Source organism: Argiope bruennichi, chromosome 4, assembly GCF_947563725.1.
Source record: "Argiope bruennichi chromosome 4, qqArgBrue1.1, whole genome shotgun sequence".
Lineage (NCBI taxonomy): Eukaryota > Metazoa > Arthropoda > Arachnida > Araneae > Araneidae > Argiope > Argiope bruennichi.
The window spans coordinates 116,271,390-116,292,068 of record NC_079154.1 but is presented as its reverse complement, the minus strand read 5'-3'; the positions used below and the strand labels follow the sequence as shown (position 1 = coordinate 116,292,068).

Below are 20,679 nucleotides of genomic sequence, written 5' to 3'. Positions count from 1 at the left end.
ATTTATCTGATGCACAGGTCAATATGGTCTAGTTCGCCGTCCTGCCACTGCGACACCTATGTACATGCATCTAACTATGTATACATTTCATCCTTAACCATTACTGCCCTTTACTCCGCATAATGGTGTACATACCACTGAAGAATCTCTGCCTTCTCCAATACCAAGGAAGCTCTCCTTTTACTTACCCACCCGTCAATCAGTATCAAAACCAAGACCATTGGTACACCGTTGTCTATACCTTTTCCAATAAAGTGAAAGTCCTACAGTCGGCCTCACCGCGGCGAGGGGGTGTCCCTGGGCCGAACGGGTGAAGTATGTCGGGAGAATATTCTCCTGGTAGGGCCACCCAAGGCGTGAAGGCCGTTCCACTATCAGTCTTCTGCCCTAGTGGTTCCTCTAACTTAAAAGAAGCTGCATACTACCCTTAGTCTGATGGTCCGGTTGCACGGGACTTTCTGCAGATTTATAAGGAACTGACACGACGGGGCCTGCTGGACCTGGTCTAGGCTTTCCTTCTCCAGGGGGATGTGTAACAACATAAAGTGAAATTTCAATTTGGAATCATATTTCTATAGTATTAACTACCAGTCTTGGCGCAAGTGAGAGAACCAATACCTACCGAAAACCCGGTTTCATTCTGATGCCGAAAGAATCGATTACCGGCTGTATCAGATATAAACGCGAATGCAAACGTATTAATCAGTACTGATAAAGTAAAACCGGTACTATTAAAACCTCACGTTCGGTTTTTTTTTTTGTATATTTTATGCACACACACACACACACAAAAAAAAAAAAAAAAAACCGGAGAAAGTGATCACCATTTTTGTGTCTCGAATTGTAGTAAAGAAATCAGCAAATGCATTTTTGACGACAGAAATGAATTCGAGACAAAATGAGCAACAGAAACCCAGTTTATTTTCTATTATTCTATATATACAAAGAGAAAGCCTTCTGTGGAGACAAAAAACACGTTTTTGGGAACCTTGCGTATATTATAACTGAAGACTATAACAAGATGTAAGAATGAAATCTGGTATGTATTCAATGCGGATTTCTATGAAAGTTTGGGTGAAATTCATCGGCTGCATATTATATGTCTATGTGTCCATCCGTATGCATATGAATGCGAAATCTCAAAAACGCTTGATGGATGCAATAAATTAGTTCCGTGCTGCAGTTTTATCATCAGAACCGTAGATCTGGATGAAATGCTCAATGCTCCTGATGGTCTATATTTTTAATATATTAGAAGGTAATAGTTCGAATATAGTAAATAGTCTAGTTACTGATATTTTAGATTTGTATCAAATTGTTTACCCAGTCGGTTAAAAGGGAAAAAAAAGGAAAAAAAATCAAAATCTATGGGACAGTATGTATTCCCATTTAATGCAATTTCAATAAGAAAATATTAAATCCATTTAAAGGGTTAATTATCAATGTATTTAGTCTAATATGAATAGACGCGAGCAGATCCGTCTTTAAAAAATTCAAAAGTAGTATAGTTTAACGCCTGTCCAAAGCAATAATTAGGACTTTGAGGATCTATATTTTTTTGATTTAGAGTTCTATAATGTATTAAAGAACTAAATCTGATGTATTAATTATCATATCAGCTATCAATATGTATTTATTTTCTTTATTATTGATATGTTACATGTATTATACAGATAGCTTAAGATTTTCTTTTTGATTATTTATTTCTATTGAATATTTTTTGAACTGTTATGCATATAATGTAGCATTACAAAAATGTACAAACTTTAATCATGATTCCTTATAACATGTTTAAAATAATAATTAAATATTATTTGTTCAGAATTAAAATAAAATTATTGTTGTAACTTTTAGGTTCTTTTGGGCTACCAACCAATCAGCCCATTCAGTAATTTAACACCATTCCATACATCATCAGTTGAAAATAAATGCTAATAACAAGATTCATTTTTTATATAGTTTTTGTTTCAAGAAAAAAAAAAAAATTTGGAATGAATTTTTTAAAAGCATTTTCTTTATTTGCAAAAAATATTTTTTCTGTACCGTGTAACATTTAAAAATGTTTATAATTTCTTTAAATTGAGACAATTAGAAGCAATGAAACAACGTAATCGAAAATTCTTCAACTTTCTATTTCCTATCTGACTGGTGCTGCCATCTATGGCTTCTACCGAAAATCAAATTTGAAATCTACATACAGTAGCTTATCTTGTCCATCAGGAATATTCTTGAGCGCTAGGCGACTGTTTCTTTTTTTTCGTCTTTTACATGCTATGCATTATTTTTAGTTCAGAGACTAGCTAACAGATTTGCTTTACCTTATGAATATGTTAATTATAATTCATGATTAAGCATAATTTTCTACTTAGTTTAAAATAGGATATATTGTTATCGATACGCAATGTTAAATCTGTTTTCAGATTCAGATTTTTTTTTTCATATACGAAAATGTACATGTTATATTTCATTCATCCTTTAACATTTATCGAGTATTTAATTCATTATAACATATTATTTCCACATTACGGATTATGACAGCTATTTAATATATTATGTCATTTTTTTTTTTTAGAAATTTCATTTGCCTTTCAAAAATTGTAAAATTATGTTTTAGTAGTATTTAGTATTAATAGTAATTTCGAATAGAAATATTTTGAATTTTGAAACAATTTGAATTCAATTTTTAAAAAGCAACTCACAGTTTTGGTAGGAAGGTAAGGTAAGTTGTATCTAATAGCTTCGACAGTTAATTGAAAGGAAGGATTCTATACTCAACCCTAGTATCTCCCCAAAGACAAGTGGGGAAAACCCAACTAAAATAAGCTTGTTTGGTGCAGGAAAATAATTAGTATGATTAAAAAAAAAAAAACTTTTGCATTTGTTTTATATGCTTTTTCAATAATGTTTTTATTTTTAGGATAAAATTTGTTTTTATCAAATTTTTTTCTAGTTTCTTTTTTTGAATTTGCAGCTGCTTTATGTGCTAAGTCAAAAGTAGCAAATTTTAAATACCAATGCTTCAAATATTATATTCATTTGCCAAGTGTATTGAACTGGAGTGCAATTAAACATTATCTTCCGTAAAAATATTTACATTTGTATCTGTAACATGGATCAGTGCTATAGATCTAAAAACTTACAATAAAAATTATCTTTCAAATCTCGCTGTAGTTTAATTCTGGAGTAAAAATGAAATTTCAAGATACTGGAGCTTTTATGCAGGTGAAACTAAATTTTATGTCTGATTTTTTTCAATTATGTATCTGAACTTTGCTAATGATATAGTATTAATTTTTATTTTGTTCTGCTTGTCTTTGTGCATGTTTCACAAAAATAAGATTGGATTCATATTTTATCTGTTACGTAGTTACATTTTTTTTTTTTTTTTAACCTTGTAAAGCTTCACATACCTTAAACAGATAGGAACAATACTTGGTGCACATCCTCCTTAGTATCTCCAAAGATTAACTACGTTATTAAAAAAATAATAAAAGAATGAAATAGAAGTAAAAAATGTTCTTCAATCATGCCCTTTTGCAAAAGATCTCACACATTTCCACCACCTTGAGATTCAGAAAAATTATTTTTTCAACTACAACAATCCTATCAATTTCTAATTTTTAATCAGTTTTTCACAGTTAATTTAAATGCAATTTATAGCACTTTTTATCGAAATATTAAATTTTTTCATTGTTTAATTACATCTATCAATTACATGGTTTTTCTAATGTTAAAATTAAATTGTTTTTCAGATATTTCCCCCTTTTGCTCTAATCAGTAAAAAGAATCATTCAGTGCCACCTGGACGAACACCCCTTTCTATGCGAAATTGAACTTCCGTTTCAACATCTAACGATACAGACAGTTATATAATGCAAGTGCAAATGAAACTAAATATGAATATTAATTAGTTATGAAATCGTAAACTTCACGTTTTATTTACATTTTATTAAACTGGTATATAGCAAAGATTCATGAGTTGGTCTACAATTTTTATTATATTCTTACTTCAAGGACAATTAAATATTATTGCTGATTATTTCTCTCAGCAATTTTTAAATTTTGTGTACAGCATCGCTTTTCTTTTTCTGTTAGTGGATCACTATATGCTTCAATTCTATTTGTTTCAATCCTATTTTAGTGGTTTTTATTTAAGTTTGAGTGAACTTTATCAATAAAGAAAAAGAATATTGTTTATTATGAAATTTGTTTACCTTATCTTATTGTTTATTTCAACTTATAATGCATATTACTATATAATTGCATCTAAAGTGTACTGGAAACAATTTTTAATATTTGTAGAATAATAATATTTTTTTTATTTCTTAAGCACTCTGTCATTGTGAAAGAGATTTTCTACTTCAACTTTCATTAGTTAATTTATAATAATCAGACCTGAGATATTGTCAGCAGGATAATTGCCCGTCTAGACAGGCACAATTTCTAATTACAAAGAATAAGCATCTTTTAATATACGTGCTACAGGAATTTTTCTTTAAACACTCTCTTTTAAAATTCTTAAAAAAAATTTTATTGCTTAAGAAACTATCAATCCAAAAACAATCAATATGAAATTCACCTGCAAAATATTTACTGAACCTATATAATAAAACATACTTTGTATGGAGAGATCGCTAATGCTGCTACAACTAAAACACAAATGAACTTAACCAAATGAAAATAAAAATAAATATTAGAAATAATTATTAAGTTTAAAGCCAAAGAACCAGAAAGAAAGATATAATGAATCCGGTCTGAAGACTTTCTCAAGGTCACCCTCAGGCAGAGATTCAAACCAGGGATCTTTTCTGTGATAAGTCTAGACTTTAGTCCAACAAACTAACTCGAAAATCAGAGGAAATTGAGGTTTTGGAGATAAAATTAGTATCACAAAATTAAAATAACAAGCAAAATCATTTCCAAATTTTTTTAAATCCAAATAAGATTACAGCAAAACCAAGACCATAAAACAAAGAACCAAAGTCATTAAAATATGAAAGCAAAACACTTACCAAATAAAACAAAGACATCAACTCTAAAAAACAGTGTGAAGCAAGTAAACTTGTTAGTGCAATTGCACTTCGTTAAACTAAATTTAATTTTCCCGCGTTTAAAACTATATACGCCTACCGCGTTTGGTCATAACGCAACGTCATCATAAGGAATAATTGAAGCGCCATCTATTGAGTTAAAATTCAAAGTGAATACACTGGAGGAAGTTAGAAATTAGATAAACTTTCTCTTATCAATACTTCTATATTGCAAAAGTTTTTGGGAAATTCATTATTAGTTTCCTACCTCTTTCAAATTTCGTAGTATCTAGCATTCAGTCGGTTTTTTTTCAGTTAACTATTATTATAATATCATTAAATTTAATTTTTACTTTATCCAAATTTTGTTTGTCTCTTTGAATGAATTAATGCGAAATATCTTCTAAACATTTCAAAAAAATATTCATTTCAGAAACTTACTTCGAAAACATTTCATATAACTTCCCTTACAGGCGTAAAAGAGAGATTTATATTCCCTGCAATTCTCTTGATATTTTTCATACCCATACAGATTTCAACATCCTCAGTTTCCAGTTCGTTTCCCTTTCGTAATAAACTTTAATAAAGCTGGAGAATAATTCTTAAGGTTGCCGATATCAACAAAACACTCTGTAGAGATTCGAGTCTTAGTGATTAGCTACTTGTTATCCTAAAGCATTCCAACTAACTTTTTCATACCTATATATTAACTGTAACCGTATATCTTGTCCATAACATGTATCTTCATATATAAAAGCCAATCTTGGCATAGACTTTCAGTACCAATTTTTTCATGTCATAAAAAATCAAAGTCTTTATTTTGTTTTTACAATGGTGTTCATGGTGGAATTAAACACATACATCATAAAATTCCTTTATTTAAACATAAGGTACTTATTCAATTTCTAACCTTTTATTCCAATTAGAAGTGGAAGAATACAGACCTCAAATCCAAATGCTTCTAAAGACTCTTTTCTTCTCCCCTGATAATTTCTGCTTTAAATAAATATGTAAAACATCATACGGAAATCTAAAGTTGTAATATGAAGTAAATAGAAATCAATTTTATTTTTCACTCAAAAATTTGAATTTCATTGGTGACAGTACCCAAAATGTCACAATTCAATGAAAATAATATATTTGAAAATGTAAATAATTTAAGTTTTAACTAACCTACCTTATATATTTAGATCAAAAATAATTTTTATAGTTAAAAGAAACTGTGGGAAAGTAATGTAGCAAATGTTTTCAAAGTCAGATTCTTTAGATGCAAATGTAAGCTAGCCAAAAATTTACAGATTCAAAGTAATCATTATGAATGGAATCTTCAAATGAGTCTTATGTCATTTTTGAGATTAATTAAGTTTTTTTTAATTTCTTCTTGTAATCTAAATATTACACAAAATTTCCAAAGACAGAAATCATATTGAATTAATGTCTTGTGAATAAAGGGTCAATGCAAAGAACAACAATAATGATTTACTTATTGATAAGTGATAGCTCAGTTCCAAACTCACTGTCAGTGGTTCAGAATTAAATATATATTATTATAAATAAAATATTTATATATAAATATACAACAATATATTAATAAAGCATTGCTTTTACTGATATATGATGGTTCAGAAAAGAGTTTTGGGAAAGATTGAAAAAAAATACCTTCACTCATTGCATATGTTAGAGCAATATCTAGTAAGGCTTTAAGAAGTTATTTTGGTTCTAAGTACTACATTAACTACAACTCAGAGTACATGTTGATGAAAATGTTTCAGATTTATATAGCTCTAAAAAAATGAAAAATCATTTCATGATTAACATTATTACTCATAACATACGATTACAGTATATCTTTAAATTGCTGCTTTACGTAAAAATACGGGCAGATTTAAGGATATAATAATATGTATACTAGTTTTCTCTTCCATTAACTAACTACTCTTCTCACAAAGGAAAATTCTAGCAAGACCAAAATGTTGCAGATGTTTAAAAAGTATTTTGCTCTGCCATTACAGTCCTACTAGAATCGGCTAGTGCAAGCTCTGCACTCACCAATTTCTGCAGAATTACAATGATGTGAAGCATACAAGTATAAGTATGCTTTACTGATCAAACCAATACTAGTGTAAATGCAATCATAATGTATACCTAATAAAATACCTCCACAAGATTTTTAAGAATTTTTTCTTATTTTAATTCAAATTTTATACTTTACCAAAGTAAAGTAAATGAACTGAATATCACTTTCTATTGTTATATATTCATCAAGTACAATAAATCTTCGCTGAGCACAAGGTTTAATTAACACATTGCATGCATATAAAATTGAGTTCTACAAGATTAAATATTTATGGGAAGACTTGTCAAATTTAATTCAAATTAAGAAAGTATAGATAATTTAAACAAGCCTAAATACAGATGGAAAAGAGAAATTAAGTTGATTAAAAGGATTTTTCATCAATACTTAATAAGTAGATATATGATAAAACTCGCACAATATATTAATGATTTTATTTTGGATAATGACTGATGTGACTTTTAAAAAGTTTTGCAGTAAGAAATGGAAAGTTATTCAAGATCTCTCATAAAATATCTTTTTTTTTTTTCTTCCCAATTTTAGGTCAATTTCCATTACAAAATCAGTAAGTTCCACTACCTTCTTTAAAAATGTGTTTAATTTCTTGTAATTTGAAGACAATATATCTTCTTCATCAACACTGATTTCCCAGTTGGTATTATAAGAAGATCAACCAATACTTTATTCATACTTTTCTTATCATCACTCTGGAATCATTCTTTGATTTCATCATCTTCAATATTTGAAGATACTTTGTTGCCAAATGCTTTTAAAATGCACACAATTACTTTGCCTTCATTTTCATTTGCAATGAATGCATCATGTATGAATGAAATTCTAGTGATATATTAAATGGAAGATGATAAATTTTACAAAATCTTGTTCTGCAGAAGTTACAAATCATTATTATTGATATTAAATCAGGATCACATAATAAATGTTAAATGTTTTGTTCAATTTGATTTTAAAACCCACTACACAGTTTTGTAGATGAAAAAGGATCTAATATTGTTTCATAGTTCAGCTTATGAGGCATGTAATAAGATAAAATGCAAAATCATATGATTGTAAATTTAAAAAAAAAAATAATTTCATTAATTTATTTAGCATTTTCTGATCTCAATGAGCTATGAAGAGCAATTTTCTAATTCCAATGAACTTCTACAAAGAAACTTATGTCCAGGCAAACTTAGATCACACTTACACTAGCATACATAGATTGTAATCAGAATAAATGGGGGGGGGCTTTATCTTTGTTAATAAAGATAAGAATTAAAATAAATCCTATTATTCTTTTATTTATTGGAATAAGCCTGAGTGCCAAATAATTATGTGGAATTTTAAGTTTTTAATGTATCAGAATTCGAATTAAATTTAGAAATAAAAAGAAATATTTGAATAAAATGGTGCGACATCTGTATGGTGAATATTTCCACAAGTTTTCTATTTAACAGTAATTTAATAACCAGCCACCTTGCTTTTTTTTTTAAATAATATATTTGACTGGGTTTCAATCTTTTAAAAAATAACAGAAAAACCGTATAAAAGAATTCAATAGACTCCTTGAAGCTGAAACATTTATGGTTTATGTCTTATTTCACATATAATTATAAACATTCTGTTTCAAGGTTGACCTAAAGCAGACTTTTCAGGATTGAGAAATTACTCCGAATTCAGGATAAAGCAACTCTAATAATTTGTTACCTAATAAACAAATAAAAATAAATTGCTTTGGATTTAATGAAATATTTTCCATTTTTAATCTGTTTAAAGCAAAATGTACTGCTGGTTGTTAAACAGCATCCTTAAAGCTTAATAAAATAAATTCTTAAAAAATACAAATTCTGTCAACAATTTATTTTATTTATAATAATTTCATAATTCATTCTCTTATAAGTAAACTAACTACTTACAAAAAGGGTTTTAAAATTGTCATCAGAAATTATACATATAGAAATTATACAAACGCAACACTATAATGAACTTTTATTTGAAACAAAGTAATCAGCTTTGGTATGGATATTCTCTCAAGTTTAATAAATGAAAAATGTTAATAAATGTTTCATATATAAGGTATAAAAATTTGATATTTTATCTACAGGAAGAAAAATAATGTTTATCACTTAAAGAAGAGCTGTAAAAGGTGTAAAACTTTACATAAATGCAATTTATGGTAATACTGCAGTAACCAAAAATGCTTTTATAAAAAAATCTATTACCTTACTATTTTAGCACATTTCGAGAATAGACATAATCAGATCTAGAACAGAAAAATTTAGAAAATAATATTAGCTAATTCAATAAATGCAACATAGTCACTAGCTGATCAACTCAATATTTTCGATTTCTATATCATCGTCTGCTTGCTTTTGGAAATAATCCACATCAATTCTTTGACAGAGGTCAACCAAGTTTTGATATTCTCTCAAAATGGAGCACAGTCGGTTATCTGGCAGTGGAGTGGTTAGTATTGCAAATAAATGTCCAAAAACAATGGCATCTAATTCTGTTGGACTGAAATATAAATAATAAACAAAGATTTAATTCCACTAAATTTTGATCCACTTAAAATAATAATAAAAAAAATCTTTGATTAATGTTCTATTTTTAATTGATAATCAATGATAGTTCATCTTGATAATATTACAAGAAAACGACAGATGGTATCATTAGACTCAGTCAATGATGTATGATGATCAATGTATGATCCAATAGTATAAAAAATAATTTGAATAAAATTTAGTTAAACACAATTAATTGATTTCCTATACAATAAAAAAGTATTTTAAATAAAGAATAATTTTAATTTTAAGGCACTTTTAATATAATCCTAATATCTAGGATACTGACCATCAACGACGCACTTGATAATAATTTTTAATGCACTTTCAGTTTGTGTTGTCTCATGACAATAAAGCTCAATAATAATGATTATGTGACCAAAATAACACTTAACACTGCTCTCTAAACTTTTAGAGCAATTTAATAGCTGAATATCAGTCCTGATCTTAACTTTTCATTAGACATATACAAAGAATGGATATATAGTGGCATCCATAAATAATTCCATTTCCTTCAAATTATGAAATCTATTCGCTACAATATATTTATATACCTTTCCCTTAATATCATTAGTCACATTTAAGCATTTAAATGTCATTGTTTAACATATATATTTAGTAGATAAAACTGGGAATTGAAATAACTAATCTACAAAAGAGATATGAATAGAATAATTAAACTTTTGTAGAGAAATATCTAATTTGTTATTTTTGTCTTCAAAATCTGAACGGCACAAGCAACCAAATAATATCATAGTACAACACAAAGAATGCAATTCAGATTAGTAATAATTTACAATAAGGATATACTAATGTTAAATACAGTTTGAAGTATTAAAAACAATTAGTTTTTCTGAAATAACAGCTGCGAAAAGAGGCAGAAATCAGGACTAACTGAGATTCAGCACAACCCGAAAAACAAATGTACTCAATTAATGAATCGTCGATTCAGTGAGTTAAAGATAAAAATTCTATAATTACCTTAAATATTCAATGTTTTTTAAATTCAAAAAAAAGAATTCAATTTCGAATTTTCATAACCAAATACTTTCTGATATGCATGTAGTACTGCATATTAAAAATATGGAAGGAAAATTCATTTCTTTCATTTCTTTTTTATAAAATTATTCTAAACAGCAATTTCACTAAGGTGAAAAAATTTGCATGTGTGAATCAAGAATGAAAAGAAAAGACATACCTCTCTCCAAAAAAGTATTTCTGAGTTCCAAGTCTTTCAGAAAGAGCATAACAGCAATTATCAACCATTTCATAGACCTAAAATGGAAATTTTATATAGTCTTCAATAAAATGAAGAAATTTCTAATGCAAAATTATATTTTTATACAAGATAAAAGTAATATGAATAAAGCTAATATTTAGTTAATAAAGTTAACATATTTCATTAATTAATATAAGTATTATATAATACTTTCTCATCAAAATTCCTTACATCTTTTTTTTTATTATTTTAGTTAATGGTTTAAAAATGAATATAACAGAGCTACTGTTATTGCTCATCATCAGGGGTTTTTGCATGTGTAAGAAAATTAACTTTTCCTAACAATTACCGAGACAAGAGATTCATCTTCAGTCCTTTGCTAAATAGCAAGTAGTGAGACATGACATAATGAATTTCTCTGTATATTATACCAAGTTGAATGATCAGTGCACACATGAGGCTTTGCTTATAAATTCTTGGAATTTACAAGAGTTACATCTGTTACTTCCTATCAGGGGGAGCTAGAAGAACATTAGAACAACAGAAATCAATGAAAACATGCATTTACCATAGGATACTGGTCAAATTAACCTTTGCATATTTTAGCATTTCCTTCTTTTAATGAAATGGCTACGATAGTGTATAAATATGAGCAGCAGAGACTCAGACATCTTCTTGTAAGTTTAACACTTTGAAAAAATTTCACTTAGAAATGCAAATGTATATGCTTGTTGTTTATTTATAATAGAGACATTCTTAAGGAAGAAGCATTTTATAAGCAATATGTACAGGTGCAAATTATAGGCATGTTTGGATTTTTGTTCATATTCATTACTGCATAAGAGTTTACATACACGCATGCCCTGCATATAGAAAATTTTAGGTTCAGATAACATCAAATAAAAGACAAATTTTTGATTCTGCTGGTCCGATTTTAAATGGTAAGCAAGACAGATAGGTAATGTAAATTGTATATGATACCTTAGTAAATCAACTTACATCTTCTAAAGACTTAGTATGCCAATCAGCCGATTTTAGCTTCTTTTGTACTTGCCATTTGGTTTGCCAGACAAGAAAGTGGTTCACAGGCCATGGAAGAGAGGAGGAAAATCGAGGTTTTGTCACCTATTAAAGAAAGAAATAATAATTTGGCACTATTTTAAAACTTTAAACAAAATAAATCCAATTTGCCATTTATGTTTTCAATATTTACCTTAAAAATAACATACAAAATTATAACTGTATTTTCAATGCATATTAAAAATAAATATTTTAATTTTTACAATTAAAGAATTCTACAATTTAATGGAATGTGGATTTAAAAAGTGTGAAGGATGTTTAATCAATTTTCAACTACAATATTATTTTTTTTAAATGGTACTTATGTTGTTATTATTGAATGCTGTTGTGAAATTCCAGTTCTTGAAAATTCCAGTAGCATATCATTTTGTCGAATTTAATTTTTATATCTGAATTACTCCATTAATCAATTATTTGCTACTAAAAATACACAATTATTTTATTAAAAATTTTTTTCATCAAATCATTTATTCATGAAATATTTAAATAATAAATCTTATTAAGTAAAAAAACCCTTGCTATTAAGAATTTTATAAGATTGGCATTATACTTAAAATGTAGGTTTTCCTTTAATGATTTTATGTTGAGTGACGTTGAATTTTCTAAATCATAATTTTTAGATGGTATTTTACCTATTTCCCAATCATTACATCAGATTCAGAAAACTAAGATGTAAATTTCATTCAACAATTTTTGTTCGTTTTTATCACCACTGAATTTCCTTAAACTTTTTCAGCAAAATGTGTCAAGGGTATAATAGGCATTTAAGTTCCTATATGGCAATATGATCCAAATACAAATAAATAATAAATTAACATGTTAATTGCCAATCACTTAATATTGGAAGATGCGAGTTCTCATTAATCAAAATTTCAATTTTAAGCTTGGTAATGAATGTATTAATTTACATTTCCTTGTTATCCTTGTGATTGTTCACCTATAATGTGCACTTACTATCTAATTATATAATAAGTTATTTATAACTAAAAGACAGTAAAGAAGTAAGCATCTTATTAGACAGTAGCTCCTAAATCACAGGCATGATTCATGGCAACATATGTGTTAATAATTTTAACAAATAAATAAATTATATAATTAATAATGATGCAATAATTAATTTGAATGAAATGACTAATTTTTAACACAGAGTATTTCTAAATTGTTTATTTTTAACTAACAAACAATAATTCAGTCTAGAGGAGAATTAATTAGTTATGTTCATTATATCAGATATAAAATACATTTTGATATGACAAATGGATATTTGAATACTTTGAATTTTATAATATCTAATGTTTTGTTTTTTAATTCCATCTTTTTTCCCCATCAAGAAATTAGTTTTCACAAGAGAACTACTTAAAATGTACAAATGAAAATCATTCTATTTAAAAAAAAAAATCTAAATAAGTTCCATAATTTTTTATTTAGAACAATGAGTGCTATGAAACATCATGGTAAATATAAGAAAGGCAAATGTTTAAATAATATATAAAAGCAGAGATCTTACTTCTTGTAATGTGGTTTTATCACACCAAGAAACAAAAAGCTAAAAAAAAAAAAAAAGTATATTCATTAATGTGATGAATAAGAATATAATTTAATATGTTCTTTTTAATAGTGATCAACATAAATGTAATAGATGTCATATCATGAAAACTTTAAAACAAAAATAAAATGACTTTTTTTTTTGTGCAAGGTTCTTTAATGATAAACTACTCAGAAAATTAAGAATGCCCATTAAAACTAAATGATTGAATGTACTAATAATTAAAATCTAAGTAAAAGCCATAAGGGAAAAAAATGACAATGATGTTCCTATGATATAAATTTGTAAAAGATCAAAACAATTAAAAATTAAATATTATAGAAATCACCAATGTCCTTCAAGTACAAAGAGATTAAAATGTGGATTTTCCTTCTATTAAAAAAAAATGTCTATTAAAATGTTAACATTATTTGAGAAAATACTTCAACTGACGTCTTTCAAAAGCTATATAGTCTATTAAAATGTACAGCAATGTTACATTCGTAATGGCTACAAGTTGGATGAGACTGTGCAAAAAGCAAATATTTACATATACATCAAATATTTCCCAAACATCATATAGTTCCAAAATGAAGTTGAATTACTATTTAAAATCTTTTCTATTCTAAAATCTATTCTAACTGACTATTTAAAAATCCTAAAAGACCCACAAAATCAATGTAAAAAATGGATCCACAAATTGTATGCAAATTAAAGTATTTGAGAATACATTCAACAGCTGTAATTTTAGAGAAGCAGATACAAGGATGTAGAATGTGAAATATATAATTAAGTGAAATATTATACAAGAAAGTAGAAATGTGATCCTTAGTAACAAATGTGCCATCAGTGAGATTCATGGATTTGGGGTTCATTAGTAACAGTGGCTCATTTAAATAATAGTTTTCAAATTGCTGATCAAAAAGTGAAATAAAAACATAGTTATCAGTCTATAAATGTTTTCTTGCTTTGTAAAACTTCTAAATGGTATTAAATATGAATTCTAATGTCCATCAATGGTGGATGATAAAAAAAAATCGATTTGTTTGGATATTTTTATGTCAAGGAAAGCATCTAGAAGTACATTGTGCATGTACATTCCAAAATAGTAAATTGTATGATGGACAAGCATTGAATAGATTATTATTATTACTATTTCAAATAAAAGTGCAAAAATAAATAAATAAGTAAATTTAAATAAGTGCAAAAAAAAGTTTTGAAACAGTTAAACAGTTTGTTCCCATACATTGAAGCCTGTTGGTAAACACATCTGAAGTCTTTCAAATAGGAATGTCAAGCAAAGCCATATATAATCTACCAAACTTCTATAATCTACCAAATCTAATCTATAAAACTGGATGAACAATGATAAAAAAGAAGAAAACATGAACAGACTGTACATTAGTCCTAAAAATATTTAATAGTTAAACTGCTGTTTCTCAAACTGATGACATAAACAAGGAAAGACAATTATTTACTAAATATTATGCCTAAAAAATATAATTATTTTGAAGACAAATTAAAATTCCACTCAAATACAATTTAAGATCTTGATGATCGGTCACTTACAAAAATACATATCAATAGTCTTATTTGATCAATCATTAATATTGTTGATAGTTGCCTGAAGTAGATTTTCTGAAGAATTCCATATTTGAAATTTTATTTAAATCTAGATCCTGGAGATTGTTTATAATTTCATAGGTCCAGGTATGATCACATGCTTTATTAATGGCAAAGAATATTGATACCAAATAATTTCACTTCAAAAACACAATTTGAAAACCATTTTTAAACAGATTGTTGTCTATTATGTCCTGTAAAGTTTACTCTGGAAAGGAGAGATATTCAATTTTCTCCAAGATGTATCCCGAGTATGCATTCATCATCCTTTCAAAAAATTTATAAGTGCAGCTGGGTAGTAATTATCTGAACAAGGTATGCTCTTTACATATACATATATATATATATATGTAAAGACATATAGAGATAATAACATACAGAAAATCTTTAAATGGAAGATTCTTTTTAAATGTAGCAAATAGTAGGCAATTATATCTGGACATAGTGAAATCTGTTTCGCAAGAGAAAATATTTTAGGCAATTTAAAAATAATGATGTTAGTGATATACAACAGATGTTTCAGTAGTAGAAGCATTTATATCATCACAAGTATCTGCACATTTAACACAGAGAGGATAACTGCTTCAACATGATTGTTGAAAATACCAATATATGTGGTATTTAAAATACTGATAAAAAATGAGAATAAATAGTGAAATGTACCTAACTTTAGTGAATTCATATTACACAAATTTCTGAAATATTAAAACCATATGTGCTGTGATAACTTGACTCTCACATTTCATGTTTATACAATGTATGGCACAAACATTTGACCATCCAGTTTTTATAGGAACTTCATTTTAATAAATTTATGAATTCAAGAATCAGACAACATTCCACAAGAAAATTCAATGCTTTGTTATACAATATTTATATAGAAAAGGCACCCAATTTTATCAATTTTTAACAACTAAACCATATTTTAATACATCATCAGATCATAGCCTCTTAATATTTTGCACTTCACCAATAGATGATTTAAGAAGTTTTTGAACAAAAAAAGTACTAGTAATCATCAAATGGTAGAGAAACTGTCTTTCATGATGAGAAACAAAAAGCTCACATGATTTGAACTCACTGGCATCATATGATGCTACCTACCCAAAAGGGACTGATAATCACCATTTCTCTACGTTTTGAGCCTTGGTGCTTACTCAGGATAATACACAGCAAATTGGCTTAGCTACAGAGTAAGAGCTACAGAGCTACAAAGTATATCAAACTGCCTAATATATATATATATTCCAAATTTACATAATTTGGTACTTGCATATTAATGCCACCGCAGCTACAGATTTGGCGGTTTTTCAGTGCCGCCAATCTACACTTAAAATTTTTGTGACAAATCATAAAATAAATCTTTATTTAAAATCAAAACATATTTAAAATTCAAAACACTTTATTTAGAATCAAAGTAGTCAATCGGATTTCGGTGGAAAATATGCCGATATAGAGTTTAACATAGATTCAAAACAGTTTCTATTTTCTTTCACCTGATGCTATCGCCATATGAACTCTGATAAATAAGATTCCAAATGATGTCTCGTTGTCCCTCTATGTCTTTTGTTCCTCCATTTAGCATTTGCTGATCACACGGTCTTAAATTACATTTCCAAAACATACGTTTACCAAAATAAAGTTTCATGTCATGGAAATTGGTACATTTCCGTGTTTTTGGTAAAATATTTAGCTCCTAAAAAAATAAAATTGCATCTTGTTCTGTTTTTGGCCAATCCCAAAGACGCATTTTCGTAACACTAAAAAATGGCATCAAAAATCAGCAAACAACAAAGAATCCAAAAGATAACTGCGTGCAAACAATGGGGTTGCTGTGTGTTGCCTCCTAATCTGTAGCTGTGGTGGCGTTAATACGTACCCATAATTTTACCAAAATTAAACATAATAAAGAAAGAATAAACAAGAGAGTTTATTTGAACAAACATTTATTGAGTTTGATTGAAACAAACAATTTTCAAGAAAAGGTTCTCTTGAGGTGAAAACAGAAAAGAAAGATATCAAGCAATTGTTCATGTGTAAAGTAAAACTTAATTTTTTTGTTTCAATCCTTCATATTTAAACAATACATGATGGATTCTCAGCTTATACGTACATTAATACATTATAAATACATTATACTTTATAAATACATTAAATCTTCCAAAACATTTCATTTTTTAATAAAAAAAAATGAATTTAATTTAGAAATACCAGTTATTTTTATTGTTGTTATCTATTTGTATAATTATTTATGTATATAAGAGATAGTTTTATATTAAATATTTACAGCAATATAGAAAATAATGTTTTGGAAACAATATTTCACATTAGTCTAACATGAAAAAGCTATAATTTACACATGCTCTACATGACACATATTATAAATAAATATAGTTACCTCAGCATTATGAAGGACAATGTTCACTAGTGATATATATGCTTTCATATCAGCTTTCTCAGCATTGTCAAGATGATTACTTAGACTTTTACCCTAGAAAATTGCCCTTTAGCATTAAATTGTATATTTATATGAAGATATAATATATAAAAACAGAACTGAACAACTGAAAACAATTCAAATAATTTTAAATTAGTTTGTACTTATAATAGAAGAATTTTAATATAAAAATACTATTATAATTTAATCATCACTTGATACATATTTTTTGCGCAAAAATGAGATGTTATTCGCTAATACAACAATAACAACAAAAATGCTTAGACAAGCACAAAATATTTAAAAATATTTTCAATAAGTAAGCAATTACTACAATTTTTAATTAAAAATGAAATTATGAATGAATGAACTAATAAATGAAATATGCTCCAATAATTTCATATTATGCTTTTTTTGTAAGAATATTATTCCCAGACCAACCAAATTAAGAGTTTTTAAAGTTCAATTAAAATTATTTTTTTCCCCCTTAATGCATTAAAAAAGAATTTGGGCAGATAATAAAACCGCCTTAAAACTAAATGAAATATACTTTATATTTAATATGAATAAATTCTAAGCATCAAAATGATAATGGTTAATTTTGTTATTGGTATAGTATATAGTAATTCAACAAAAGAAAGATAATTGCACCTAAAAACCTGCAACTCAAGTTTTAAAAAATTACCGAGATTCTAACATAGATTTACCGAGATTTAACATAACATAGATTTTCAACCTTTTAAATTAAATAAATTTATGGAACTTAAGAATGCTATATAAATTTTGTTTTCAGAGCAACAAACATTTTAAAAAGTTAAAGCTTTTGCATTAACTTTATTTTTTATATAAGTATAGAATTTTTTATCACCTTTGTTTGGACAAAATTAATTATGGGTTCTACATCTGCAACAACAAATTTACCAGATCGTATGAATGGAACATTTCCTGAAAAAGAATGATTTTACATTTTAGAGATTTTTAAAAGATTTTCTTTCATAAAAAAGTTTATAAGATTATCTTGTCTAAAGATACAAAGTTATGATTGTTTCCACTATATGAAAATAAGTATGCATAAAAGTTATTTTGGAAAATCATAGAATTTACTTAGTTCTTACCTGATGGTGACATGCTTTCAGCATTTGTTCTCATCTCAACTTGAAAGCTTAAATCACACATTCTTAAAAATGCCTTAACACTTAAACAAGCAGCATTATCAGGTAAAAGAATCTGTTCAACTATAGGAAAAATATATATTAGATCATCATAATTTTATTTCTGTAGCACAAATGATAGAATTCAACAAAAATCTCAAAAATTCTAACAAATCACTAAAATATATATTGTATCTACATTTATTTTTAAAATTATCTTGAAACTTGATCAATTATATAAAAAAAATTAATGTATTAGTTCCAAATAATCAATTAATTTAAATCAACGTTTATATTCTTTTGTTTTAAAAAAATTATGTGTATGCATAATTTAAAATGAAACATTTAAAAAAATTTCAATTTTTTCAACCCAGTTGTTAGTAAACATAAATTTTAACATTGAATGTCCTTTTTCTGTTAGCCAATCAATAGTCAAAAGAATGCCATATATATATATATATCATGGTATTATTTATTTATTTATTTTTTTTTTCCCATTCATGGCAATCAACTTTACATTACATTAATGAAAATGTGGGGTTAAAAATGAACTCATGTTATTGTTTTAATAAATTTCTTATATCAGGAAATACATATATATATCTTGCATATCTATTTTCCATCTTTTATTTGGTTAGTAGGTTGTCGAAGGATAATTAAAAATATAAGAGAACTTTCACACAATTCTTGCCTACAACATACAATGAACATACAACATACAATAAATAAAGAAAAACAATCTCTGACACAATTTAGAAATTCTTAATAAACTTATGAAATTATAAAAAACAAGGAATTTTTATGTACAACTTTAAAAAATATATGCATAAATATTACCTTCATATGGTTGATATAACTTTGTATCTTCTTGCCAAACTTCTCCAGCTAAAAATATAACAGCTAAAGTAGGAATTAATTTTAGATGCAATTGTCTAAATGCTACTTTCTGAATAAATATTAAAAGGCAAAATATTAAAAGAAAATAATGTTTTTAAAAGCAATCTAAATAAACATTGAAATAACAAAATAACATTGAAAATAAATACAATATATCAAATTAGCAATTAATTTCATAACCCTCATTACAATTAACATATTTTATAAATTTAATAATATCTGAGAAGGAATTTTCATAATGTCATTTCAGAGAATTGATATTTCTAATTCCAGCTAATTCTAAGAACTAATTATATAATAATGATATTGATTTTTTGAAATGAAGACTTACCGCTTAAATCTGCAACAACGGATTCTGTTAACAAAACAGCAGGCATTATTAACAAGCGTTAAATAAAATCTTAATTTTTAATTTCAACAAATCTTAACAACCTTGCTAACGTCTCCGGAATTGTGTTCCCAGTAACCCATATAAACAAATGTATCGATATATCACTTACTTCAAGTTAGTCATATCGATATAAGGATGAGGGTGAGAAAATTGTGATGTCTGTTTTCCAAAAATAGAATTCATTTAATAAGAATATCTAAAATATATTATTCCCACAAAAAAAAACAATTATTTTAATTCAGATAAGTTCAATTTAATTTCAAATAAGTTTCAGGCGCCAGAAGTTAACCAAAAACTTGACACTAAATAACTTGAAAGTAATAGAAATGCAATTCCGTTCGCTTCATGGATTCGAATTCTGCGTTCCGTTTCTGTTATTGGATTCAGATGCGGCTACGAATATGATTCAAATGCTGGGTGAGAAAATTAATTCAACAATTGAAAAGAGGCTTTTGATGAATTGATAAGAGAGGTATAAACTCTCAGGGCTGTAGTCTTGGAGGTGGAAGTACCATGAATACAAAATAAAGGCATATTTATTTTTAATTTTAATGTCAAATATGACAAAATAAGAAGGGGATTTTTTTTTTCAGACAGGAGGCATTTAAATTTAATGTCACAATGATTGAAATTTAAAATATTTAAGCTATTTCTCAATTGATTTTCAGCACCAATTGCTTAAAAAAAGACT

At 27.0% G+C, this 20,679-nt stretch overlaps 1 protein-coding gene across 2 annotated transcripts; it reads right to left on the bottom strand.

The window, feature by feature from the left end:
* Positions 1 to 9,022: 9,022 nt before the first annotated feature.
* Positions 9,023 to 20,083, bottom strand: LOC129966959 (metaxin-2-like). Of its 2 annotated transcripts, none has more exons than XM_056081580.1 (9): positions 19,929 to 20,080; positions 19,538 to 19,600; positions 18,665 to 18,784; positions 18,418 to 18,494; positions 17,511 to 17,603; positions 13,472 to 13,510; positions 11,884 to 12,009; positions 10,864 to 10,940; positions 9,023 to 9,618 (listed from the first exon to the last, which is right to left on the bottom strand). In XM_056081580.1, the coding sequence occupies exons 1-9, from the start codon at positions 19,972 to 19,974 to the stop codon at positions 9,423 to 9,425; spliced, it is 837 nt and encodes a 278-aa protein (XP_055937555.1). In that variant the 5' UTR covers positions 19,975 to 20,080; the 3' UTR covers positions 9,023 to 9,422. The 2 variants fall into 2 exon arrangements, with proteins under 2 accessions (XP_055937555.1, XP_055937556.1); XM_056081581.1 differs by having other exon boundaries at positions 9,032 to 9,618; positions 19,538 to 19,585; positions 19,929 to 20,083.
* Between the last annotated feature and the right edge of the window lie 596 nt (positions 20,084 to 20,679).